This window comes from Dromaius novaehollandiae, chromosome 3 (assembly GCF_036370855.1).
Source record: "Dromaius novaehollandiae isolate bDroNov1 chromosome 3, bDroNov1.hap1, whole genome shotgun sequence".
Taxonomy (NCBI): domain Eukaryota; kingdom Metazoa; phylum Chordata; class Aves; order Casuariiformes; family Dromaiidae; genus Dromaius; species Dromaius novaehollandiae.
This window is the reverse complement of record NC_088100.1, coordinates 59054392-59067246: the sequence shown is the minus strand read 5'-3', so window position 1 is coordinate 59067246 and position 12855 is coordinate 59054392. Positions and strand designations below refer to the sequence as shown.

The 12855-nt window shown below is 38.3% G+C and overlaps 1 protein-coding gene across 8 annotated transcripts in view; it reads right to left on the bottom strand.

Annotated features, from left to right (window-relative positions):
• The window catches only part of NCOA7 (nuclear receptor coactivator 7), a 104047-nt gene that overhangs the window by 53494 nt on the left and 37698 nt on the right, over positions 1-12855 (bottom strand). For all 8 annotated transcript variants that reach the window (XM_026105098.2, XM_026105097.2, XM_026105104.2 and 5 more), the window contains one exon: positions 2495-2748. In XM_026105098.2, coding sequence (XP_025960883.1) covers positions 2495-2748 — 254 coding nt within the window. The remainder of the gene's footprint in view (positions 1-2494; positions 2749-12855) is intronic.

Here is a 12855-nt window from a genome sequence, read left to right as displayed (position 1 = left end):
ATTGCCTATGCACTGACAATTTATCCGAGCCACTTTCACACGGAGCTATATCAACATTGCAACGATAAAGCCTTCTCAGACTTGGCAGTATCTTTTCACCAATACAGCTAATGCATCTTCCATCGGGGAACTGCTGAATTCACACCTTCATGCACAACTCAGCTCAGCAAGACAGAGAGGTTTTGTCCTCTCCCCCATGCAGGTGCAGGCTGTTTAAACTAACTGAGTTCCAAGAGGCTGCAGTGGGCTTAGGAAGAGCTTGAAACTGCTTAGTCAGCATATTAGTGAAGCTGGCAACTTTCCAGAGAGCTGCAATAAGAAATGGCTAAGCATAGTAATCACTTTGGCCAGCACAGCTGCAGCAGGAATGCCAAGTAATACTATGGCAACTAATGTTTCAACCCAAATTACTCCATTTTGATAGTCACATAGGAAATATCTAGCTATTATGCTCATTTCACAATCAAGAACTTTCCATCTCTCTCTAAACTTTCACTTCCACAATTTTGACACTCCAGTTGGGTAAAAGTCTTTATTTAGGAACAACTGAAAACAGGATTTAAAAGCAAAGGGGTTTCTCTGTGGATTGTGTCAGTTAGGTCTGTGCTTAGCTCAATAACAGAACTAAATTCTTGGATTTCTTAAGGCACTAAAGAACCCAAAGGCCTCAAAATGTCTGCGAGACAGTTAAAAGCATTTCAAGTCACCCAACAACGTCAGTCTGCACTAGACATATTAACACTTACTAAACAAACATTAATGTTTGTTCAATAGTGATTGTTAGACCAGGGGTTCCCTCTGCAAAGACGACAGAGTACTTTATTTTTTCCCTTGGAAAGCTGAGAGGTACTCTTCAATGGGAGCCATGTAGGGAGAAGGCAGAGCAGGAGCCTTGCAGGGACAGGCAGAAGATGAGAAGCAACAGCATTCCCAGGCACTGCACTTGCACACTTCTGAGCTGCCTCTTGCTCCCTTCCCCCCCCCCCCCCACTTCTCCAAGGAAGTCCCAACTATCATTAAGTATTTTGCAAAACTATTGAAACACTATAAACAAAATTCAACTACCTCACAAAACTCTGAATTCCTTTAGGTACAAACGAGGAATAAATCACCGCTTTTAGTGGAAGCACTTTACTACCAGTACAGCAGAAGTTCATATTTGGATGTGTCTCAGTGACATGTTAATCATAAAAAAAAAAATAAAAAAAAAAAAAACACCACCACCACCACTAGCATACTAACAAGACAAGATTAGTTTACAGATTCATTCCTCAGTAAAACCCTTTCAGTTCTTGTTCTAAAGATTTTGTTCAAGAAGTCTGTGGTCAGAACTTGAGACAAAGGAGAAGCAAGTTTTCTTTTAGTTTCCAAATTATTGATCTTGTTAGATTCAAAGTTGCCAAAAATCATGCACTGATCGATAAATCACTAATCTCTTGTGCTTGCTAGGAGACATTACTCCAAGATTTGTTTATTTGTAAGGCATATATTGCCTCTTAAGAGAGATAATCTTAAGATGTGGACTAGTCTGCATGTGTCAGTCAATACAAAACATTTTATTGCTGATGCAGTTCCTTCTCCTAATGAGGAATCTTCCTCAGAAGTCAGCTGTCCACACACACTGGGTTAACAGGAATGAAGTCTGTTTCTATGATATCTACTGTATACCCTAAACCCCCCCTTTTTTTTCTTCTAAAAAAAGATTGCTTATAAGATAAAACTCATTCTCTTAAGATAAGGGTTTATTCCTATAAAATACCAAGAGAAAGTCTGGAAAGACTCTCATAAATCTCATCTAAAATAAATTTTTTGCTTAAACATCTGTGAGATGATTCCAAAACAGATCTATTTGCAGTTCTGGATTATAATTTCTTAAATAAGTTATTTTATCTGAATTACTTGCAAGAACAGAACTAATAAAAGTGCTTATGATTAATGGAGGTGCTGACACAGTTGAAAAAAAATCCTGAACTTTCCAGCACATGAGATTTTTGACATCTTGTTTAAAAATGTGTAGTTTATTCACTTTTTTGTTCACACTTCAATAGGCAAACAGAAGCTAAGTACTTAAAAAAGAAAGAAAACACTTATTTGGTGGTATCCAAAACTCAGTATGAACTAAGACTGAAAACTTAATCAGTACATACCAACTTGCAAAACAAAAAAACCTCCAAAAAACTTGACCTCCAATGCCATAAAACACTTAAAGACAGATCATCAAAAAAAAATCATTTGTCTGAAATACAAAACATAACTGTTGCCTGTAATAACACTGAGTTTTTGAAGTGACAAACAAAAAATGCATTTTTTAAGAATTGGCAGGATAGAGCTAGAAGCAGATGATGCATAGGACTGTATTTTTTTTTTGTCTGTTTTTAAGACAATCCAAAGGCAATTATCCTTTCAAGGAAAGCATATAAAATATACAAAAAGTACATTAACAAGTTATCGAAACAAACACATTTCAAAGTACTTTAGCATTAACATTACTCACCAGTACTATAGTATCTTTTAAGTTCTGTGCGCCTGATGTCTTTCAGCTGACTGTATTTTTTCTTTTTCTTTTCTTTGTCTGGAGCAGTTTCCTTTTCCCCAGCAAATCTACAGTTGTCTTCAGAAGAACTGATTTGCTCCAAAATGGCTTTACTTTCATCATCTTTCTCAGAAGTAGTTTTGGAAACAGGAGATCCAGGCGAATTGGCAGAGACAGTCTCAGTGTTTTGTTTGGCTTGCCTTTTCTTTTTCAAACTATGCGTGAAGAAAAAAAAAACGCACAACATTAGGATGTAGCTATCCTCTACAAACAGATTAACCCACTTGATAACTTCGATATAGAACTCATTTTTAAAAAACAAAATTCATTACAGCTCGAGAAACACACTTTTTTTCAACACTAACTCAGTAACTAACATTATCCCAGGGCATACTCTTCAATCATCATATCATTTCAAGGATATCTTCTCAAAAATAAAAAATAAAAAAAAAAAAGGAAGAAAACTTTGCAGTCATTTTCCCTGTTCTTCCTCCCCAGTAAAAGAAAAAAAAAGTCCAGAAGCTGATTTTTCCTTTTTTAAGCAAAACACCTAAACGTAGAAACAAGTTACTGAATAATGTTTTGAAGATGAGGCTTTGGATAAAGTTAAATAAATAAATAAATAAATAAATAATGTATTCTAATGCAACAACTAACATTGTAATTTCACAGTCAATGACTTCTGATACACAAACTACTTGTTTTCATATAAACTTGTTACTTATTTCTATTTTGACCAGGGTTATCTACCAGTGGCCACCCATTCTAATCTACATCTGCTCTTGCACAACTCTCATCACCTTGTATCCCAAGTGTCACCCTGCTCATTAAGCAACGTGGCTGCAAACTGTCCACAAACATTGCTCGGCTTTGCTGAGAGAAATATTAATGACCTGCCTTTAAATCTTCAAACCTATCACTATAGCAACCAGAGTATTTTCTTTTTAAAAAGCCGCCTTAAAATATAGCTCAAGTGTGAAAGATACCTCAGGAATCCTAACGCGCTGAGTTTTCTGTTAAATCACCATCTTTAGTATTGACGTTTTGCAAAAACAAAGGCTCACTTCAGAGGGTGACAGTCAGTCATTACAACAGTCCTCTGTTACCACTTGTTTAAGAATCATTGACACACATTGCACAAAACGAAAAACTAGTCTAATGATCCTTTTCTCTAGTACATTAACTTTTCAGTTACATGGTACCTAAAGGAAGGAGTAGTATATTAAAAGTTTTTTGATGCTAACAGTTTTGTTATGCACACAGCTGGAAAATACAGACAACCAAGGATTCACTGCAAACATGAAAAAAAATGACCTGACCTCATACAAGCGATTTAGGTAAGTAAGGGAAAACCTAATGTATACACAGGAATTTCAGAGCTGCTCCCTACCATCTCTTACATTTGTACTCTACAAGTATATTTTTGCAGGCTACAATGTAAAAATGAATACACAGAATACCTTGAGAATTACAGTAAGATGTGTCAAGTTACACACCAGTTTTTCCATCAAAAACCAAAACACTGAAATCAATTCCCAATTTTAGAATATCCAGCTTGAGATCTCTAAGAAGGGTCACTTTTGCAGACCACAAGCAACCAACATTTTCCAGTGAAACATTTCAAAAGATCATCTCACAAAAGCTGTGGCTATCACATACATACATTTCTTCAATGCTTCCCAAAATACGACTGCATGAGATCCACGTTCTGCGGCAAACTCGGTGAGGATGGGTCCTGCCCTGCCTCTGCTGTGGTTCCCCATTCATTCAAACCCACTGACTTCTAAGACTACTAGTAGTTCATGCTCTGCTCAGCAAAAGAGATTTAGTATGTGTAAAACTTCACAGATCGAGTCCTGACTACATGTGAAAACAACCTACAGGGATTTATAAAAGATAAAAGTGAATACATCTATATAACAAATGAAATTGTTCTGTTTAGACAAATGAAATTGTTCTGTTTAGACAAATGAAAACTTGGGTATACAAAGGAAGTTGCTTTTAGACTAATAACCCATAGTCTCGATCAAAGGCTGCTGTAACTGCAAAACGCTACAGTTTCATTGCAAACATATGTCTATATTCAGACCTCCTAGAAATCTCTGCAAAGCAGTTCTCTATGTTGGAATTTCATCATCTTACATCATGGTTGAACTTGTTTCCAGACTTGTAAGTAAGACACGTCCCCGACAGTTTACTCTGCTCAAAAAGTGACCTTCCTGCACACGCGCGTATTGCAGGATATTGAAATCATCTGGTTCAGTAGACTAGAATTGGTAAGCACCAGCTAGCAGCCTCTTTTCTACTCACATCTCAGAACCCACTTCTCTCAGTTCCTAATGTACCTGTTTTGATCACAAACCTCATTAAGCAAGTTTTCCATTGCATAAATGTAGTATCTCAAAACAAACAAAAACCCATAAACCTTAAAAAAAAATCAAAAACTCTCTCCACAAGTCAACAATCCTCATGACAACAACAACTTCCATCAGTATTTTTCTTAAAATGTACCTATCTGAATTATTCTTTTTGTTGCCTGGGGCAACTTTAAAAACTAAAGAGCCAAAATAGGACTGGTCCACTAGTGAGAGAAGAGGAAAGCAAAAACGACAGTCTAGACTGAGTAACTGCCACATAAACATGACACTGACTCATTCCCCTCACTGCAGTGTTTAACCTTGTCCCGATTCCCACGTCGCGCAGCCCACCAAGAGCTAATGACACATCCTACAGCAACTCTGGCACACAACTGCTGCTGCTGCAGATGGGCAAAGCGCCACAGGCATGCTCTTCAGATAAGAGCGACCAAAGAGCCGGTGCTCCATAATTTCTATTCTATATGCATGACGTGCATCAGACTTTCAGATAATGCTGAGCTTTCTCCTCCTGCCCACTGCTCTATTTCAAAGCGCCAATCATCCCTCTCTCAAAGTGGCAACCTCCACCCTAGAAAAAAAAATACTGGATGAGGACGTTCAGAGGTTCATCAGAGACCTCAGAGCTACTGCAACTCTACCTGGGGTTATGACCTCTACTTGGAAGATGCTGCTTTTAGAGGTCTCTTAAGCCTGGATAAAACTATAAAAAAAGAAAAAGAACAAGAAAAAAAAAATCTTTAGTCACCCTTGAAAAACCTTGACTACAGTATACTGAGGAACCAAAACAAGTCTTCAACATCACTTAACACTTGAAGACAGCATCTGATTTATCACGCTTTCTGACACTGTTTACTACATGCGTCCTCTTAGTCTAGCAAATACAAAGTCCCATACAAACACAAGGCAATTCATTACTACTATGCACTGCTGGTACAGCACAGCAGAGATTGGCCTGCAAATAGAGATGGAAGATGTACTGCACCTTAGCCACCACTGCGGCCCCTGAGGGCATCCCCGTCACTCTCGCCCTGCCCTGCAAGGCTGCCTGGGCACCCACGCATGCTGTCAGTCCCTCTTCTGCTCACCCCAGCTTACGGCAAGATTTCAAACCCATCATCTTCTGAAGAAGGAGGTAGCTGAAGGTCTCATCGGCTTTTCTCCCAGACCTCTGGTATTTCCCACCCTTCACAGCAGAGCTGCCATGGAAGATCTATTTAACAAAACCATTTGTAAAAATATTTCCTTTCTCGACATCTTTGGAAGATTTCTACTGCTTCAGTTCAGTTTTAAAAGACAATCTCTCCAAATAAAACTAAAATTCAATTTTGTCTTAATGATCAGAAGAGCAAAAGGGAGCTGAAGGAAAAACCACTACCCCCTAAATTTGACCACAGTGTCAGGTTTTGCAATAAGAACAGCCTTTCAAACCAAACAATGTATTTCTTTTTCAGCGAATGGACAAGCTGTTACTGCAGAAGAGATGTTTGTTTTGCAGTATCACAGCTAATGGCTATGTTGTGTTTCACTTGGGAAGGTTGTTGGGGAAGGAGAGAGAAAAGAGAGGGCAGGAGAAACAAACAGCTTATCTGCAAAAACATTCCATTTTCTGAACAAGCAGAGAGTCATACACATCTGTAACTTCATTTAAACACAAGATAAACTCTCTCAAGCTATTTGGTTCTGACAGGCAAAACATTTTTTTCTGTATTTATTTAGAGGCCTCTTTTTACTGTTCCTCAAAGGGTTTTCTGATCCACGATTGGTATTCTGTTTTCTAAGTCTGTCCTAATACATAGTTTTCCAGTAATGTCTTCAGCCTATTATTGTGAATGATGGACAACATGGGAGCCTTACTACTAAATCCCATGAAAGTCACGGAAACGAGCTCTTTCTGAACACTGTGAGCTGCCTACAGAGATTTTGCTGGGATCTACCCTACAGAAGGAAATACAGAGGGAAACAGAAACATTTTGCAATGCTAAGACCATTCTCATACTATTTAATAAAGACATTTCAGATTTCATCCAAAATGAGCATAATTCCAGATGAGGCAGAAAAAAATATTATGTCCGCAATGCTTTTTAAAAATAGTTTGCAACTGACTTTAAGAGTCCAGCTACTGACTTACAGGAAAATAGGTAGGAAATATTTTGAGAAATGACCTAGTTCAACTCCCAGACCCAAGTCTGACTGACTACCTACAAAAGGCAAATAAATATGCAATTTTAGGTGAAAAAGACTGCCTGAATTTCCCATGACTCTAAAAAAGAGATGTGGGGTTAGTGTAAACACAAAACTCATCGCACAAAGGAGGCGCGATCTTCTCTACCCAACTTCCACTAGAAGACTAAAAACAATTGGGGAATTGATGCATCCGAGAAAATAAAGAAATAGGAATCTGATAATAAAACATTTGTTTTCAATAAATTATATTTGGTTTTGATTAACACTCAAATGAATAGCAAACAATTGAACAAGAACTCATTTGGCAGATACTCAATAATTAATCAACAGATGTAAAGAACACCAGGTCCCCATCTTAAGACAAGGCTTGATTTTTATGATATATTAGATTAAAAACATCAGAGGGGCAGAGTACAGACAATCCTCTATTTAAAAACAAAAGCGTCCAACAAAGAGGCCCTCCAACAAATATATAAAAAGAAGAGGGAAGAGAGCAGAAATCTTCATTTTATCTTCAAGTTGACACAGTTTTCCCTTTAGGAAGTTTTCTACAATGTGCATCCTCTAAAATTTGCCTTGACATCTGGCATACAATCAGCATAACATCCTGGAGAGCACAAACACATGTTCCACAAAAGCAGTCATTTAAAATCAATTATATATCCATACATGCAATAAGATTAGCTAAAACAATAATAATAATTAGAAAAAGAAAAAAAAAATCTTTAAACCACTCGAAACACCTTGATCTGTTTTGTCCCCATGGAAGAGTCCTGTTAATTCACCTTATATACAGAATTGCATACAGTCCAATTATTTAATTCAGAATTAACTGTTTTATCTCAATTTTTCATCTCTTCATTTAGGGTAATACATCATAATTTCATCAAGTCTTTGTGCCCTACACACCCTTCTGCACCCATTCAGAAGACTAAATAAATCAGAATCATGTTCAAAAACTAAGTACAGAAACATTATAGTAAAGATCAATATTAGTAACGCACTGGTCTGATCCTAGCAGCTATCCTATTCCAACCTGCACAGATCATCGATCTCCCCTTCACCCAGCTCGGTGCCAGCACAGCTCAGCCTGCTCTGGGCACAGATGTGCTCCTATCTGATCTGATGTAACCTGATGAATAAGTGATCTCAGGCAAAATAAATCATTACTGCTTGCAAACCCAAAGACAGTCAGACTGCTTGCCAGAGCATCACGCCTTGCTCCTGACCTCCTCAGTGCAGCTACTTTCACTTCACAGCAGGAAAGGACACAAAACAACTCATCCTCAATGAGCAATCTTCATAAACCTAAACAGCAGCCATCCTGCCAGAAAGCACCCTCCATCAGACACCAGCCATTTCAGGCTGGGACGCATCCTGTTTTGGAAACAAGCAAGCCACAAGACTGCATGTTTACTATTAAAACAGACTATTAAGGCAAAGGAACGGCATATGTTTTTATGCTGGATTTAAATAATTAACTGAAAGGAAAAAAAAACAACCTACAAAACCAGTAACTCTGAAGTAGCTATTAAGGACAATGTGCATAGTTTTGACATACTGGAGTGTCCATACCCTGGTCATACTCTGCTAGCTATTCAAAATAATGATACACAGCAACTACAGAAGCCTCTGACATTAGTAGCACAGGTCAAAGCTGGAAACTTCGATGTTTTACCAAAACCTGTGTTACTGATTTACAACAAATAGCAGCTCCAGGTTTCACACATGGTCAGCCATCGGCAATGCTGAAGAAAGGTGGTATGCACCAAAGGATGAAGTGCTGTACTGATAATGAGGACATGCTCATTCGGCTACCAATACTACCATAAACTTACAATAACAGGTCACTCTACCTCTGTTTCACATGGAGGGAAGGATTTCTAGCAAAGCTGCTATGGAATTTTAACAACACTGTATGTACCTTCCAATGGAAAAAGTTCTTAGATTCAATGAAAATGTGATAATTTTTCCCACAGTCTTCTGATAGATACCAGAGAATTTTAAATATCCCGCTGAAGCTGTCTACATCTATTACGGGGGGGAAAAAATCTCAAGGGATAGGAATTCTAAAGAGTATTGAGCTGCCAAAACGTTTTTATTTTCTTAAATTTAGGAACATGATGTACCTACACATCTTAATAAACTTTCTATTTTCAAAGACAAAGTATCCCCATCTTTTCCGTTTGCTTAGGAAAGCAGGTTCTCATGTATTCAGCACTGCATTACCATGACAGCAGTTTAATAAAATCTTTTTTATGTACAAAGAATTCTGGAAACTTGCTTTACTTTGCTTTATATGTCTCCTTAATTACTATCTTTCCACAAATACAGACTTCACTCTTACAATATTCCCATCCTGCTCCTCCTCTTCTCCTTTGCTAACGATGCCAAATACTTCCACAATGATGTTTGTTAATCATCTCCAACTGCTCCTACACATGCAACAAATTCTTCCTAAGCTGGCTCAGCAAGCCACTTTCCCCTCACTCAGACCCCTTCAGCATGGAGGAATGGCCCGACTTTCTATCTCCAGCTAGTGCTCTCACAGCTCTAGCAGTTCGCTCATACTCAACTGCCAACTTGCTGAACTACCACTTAAATTGACATCAGCTTCTTGAAGCTAAAAAAAAACAGAGTTGCAGTTATATAGGTAAGCAGAATATTATGGGGAAGCTGCACAGCTTCTGCACAGGAAAGTCATACCTTAAGAAAAAATATATATATTAAAATTGTTTGATGAAGCCAATAAGCATGGGGTAATCAGGCTGACTGAAATACATTTCAATTTCCCCCAAAAATATTGATAAACCCCTCCCCCTCCATCAATTAAACACTATCTCATGAAAGTCAACTTAATTTAAAAGGAAGGTCCTTTCAAGATGAATAACTGATTAGAGTAGGGAAATAAAAGGGTAAGAAGGAAGAGTTTTCCAAAATAAGATGACAGGTAACAAGGAGACCTATGGGGACGTGTGCTGTTCAGTAGTCACCTCTATTCACCTACTCTCTCTGATCACCTAGGTGCCAAATTTTTCTGATGATATAAATCTAGTTTCAGTTTTGATTAACCTGCCAGAAAACAGCTGGAGAGAAATTTATTGCTGAGTGGCTAAAATGGCAATAAACATTTACAATGAAGCAATAAAGCAATAACACAGCAGATGAAATTCAATGGTCAATAAAAGCAAAGCCTATGAGAAAGAGAGCCCAGATGAGACCTACATCACACAATGATAAATATATCTGGAACCCATATCCAGGAATGAAAGAAAAAAGTCTTAGGGAATGATATTTCAGTATCTGTTGTAACAGAAGTATCAAGGGCACTAAATTATATTGTTTTAAGCACTACTGCTTGAAAAAGCAAAAAGCAGCTAAAAACAAATTGCTTTGTCATGTCGTGTATGCCAAAGATGTAAACAGGTACAAAAAGCAATCGCAAAAATCCATCATGGCAGTGCCTATGAAGGGCTAAGACCTCAGTGATGGTGAGGGCTCAGGAGGTGCTGCAGACTGCTGCAAGCCAATGTCTACCTGTGGGCATGTGCCTGTAGGCATACAAGGCTTTTTTTTTTTCTTTTTTTCTTTTTTTTCTTTTTTTCCTCCCCCTGCCCAATGTTTTTTCTTAAGCATCCCTGACTGGCCACTGTCAGAGACAGAATATGGTATGGGTGAAAAGCACAGCAAACCCCTAGGGTTCAGGATGAGCACAGCGCTATTAAAGGAAAAGGCTACTCAGCTCAAAGTTTATAGCTCAAAAAAACCCCCCAAAAAACAAAAAGAAACCCAAACCCCACATTTTAAGTCTCCTCATAAAAGAAGGAGCCTCTCTGCCCACTGCTGTTCCTGTCTCTGACTTGTCCTCACTCTCGCACGTGAGTATTTGTTGCAGCTTCACAGGGACCAGATATAGGGAAAATATTTAAGCTAAAGGTAAGCAAGCAAAAATGTTGATACATAAATTTAAAAAAAAACAAAAACCAAAAAACAAACAAAAAAAACAGATTACTTCCACATTAGATTCCCTAATCTAGCTTGGCTGCGCTAACATTTGTATCAACACAAAGTAAAGGCGAAAAGAGGGCATAGTGCTCTTTCAGGCAGCAATACCAGTTTAAAGGCACTTTGCCCAGACCGAAGAGCTCTTCAAATCATAGTCTTGCTTGCTCTTGTGCAACATTAGGCCAAGACCAGCAAAAACAGGAAACCAGAAAGCCAAACCAGACACAGGCTATATCATGTCCGACAAACCTCCGGACAGGAACAATTAAGTGGTTGTGGCAGCTTCTTCCAGCTCATCCAAAAAGACACTTCAATGACAGCAAACCTTCGTCAGCGGTTGGGCTGTGAGGGTTTGGAGACATGCAGCTTTCCCTGCTGCAGAAAGCAAGAAAGCAGTGACACTGCTGCCCCCTGACTGCAATGGGGAAAAGAAGAAATTGTTTGCGTCACGAAGAGGATCTTCTTGTTGATTAAGTTGACTCTACTTGATACGTGAAGTCATCTGTTGACTTTACTGATCAGCAAGATGAGGGGGATCAGAAAGTAACCATGGTCAAGGAGCCACTGGGAGAAGTAAAGTCAAAAGTTCTAGTTATTTCTTTACTTAAATGAGCACTAAAAGGGGTGTGTTGAGGAGGAGGGGGCTGGGATTTAAGGTACTTGTCTTTGCATTAAATTTTGCTTTTATTTAAAAAGCTTTTTTAAAATTAACTTTTAAATGCCAAGATTATCTACATCATTGCACCATTCTGTGCAATGGTATATGGTATGAAAATAAAGGTTGAATACAACAAAGAAAAGTATTTCTAAAAAGTTTTGTGAAGACATGCACCTTTTTGTATGAAGAGTGCACTAGGATGAAAAAGAGCACTGAACAGGAATACAAACTGATGGTTTTACATGCTGACTTTCAGGATGTTGCCAGAATTATTCAAACACCACCTTTACAGGGGTGAAATACATTTCTTAGGGATCCCGTTAATCACACCTGGAACTTGTAACGTAAGAGAGGCTGTACATATACTTACAAACAGACTGAAAACTCGTCTGGACAGGAACATATTGAAAGCAAGAAGTACCATGTCGTAAGTGGGGGGGGGGGGGGGGAAAAAAGCACTATTTAAAGTATTTCAGAGTAATTATCAAAACCAAATCTCAACCAGTCCACTGTGTCTACCCATTCTATTTTTACATTCATCGCCCCCAAACAACTTGAAACCCATTTAACAGGTTGAGCAGTTTAATTGGCTTCCTGAAAACGCTTCCAATTAACTGGCACTCACTTGGCACATAGGAGGAAACATGCAAACGCCCTGAAGGTCCTCAGTTACGCAGACTGAAGTTCAAAGAAACAACCAGCAAAATGCTGATAATGGGTGGGAAAAAAACAGGAATCTTTACAGTAGCTTCAGTGTTTGAATTATGAATGATATTGTTTCATAAAACTGATATTTCATAAGTACAAACGATAACATCCCTCAGAGGAGGTGTTCACATCAGCGCTGCTACACAAAATAATATGGCAACACCTTTTAGGTCAAAAGATCATTAACCATAAAGATGGCAAGGCAGAGTAGGCATTGTCCACATGGGCAGTTTTATGACGTACATATACCAGGGCAATTTGTCATATGGATATCTTTCCCTGAAATGAGTATTCAGCACAATGTTGATATTGAACAATAAGCATACCATTATAGCAGGGTAGTAGGTCTGCCATCAGATTTACACTCGTAAAAGATAAGATTTAAGTGT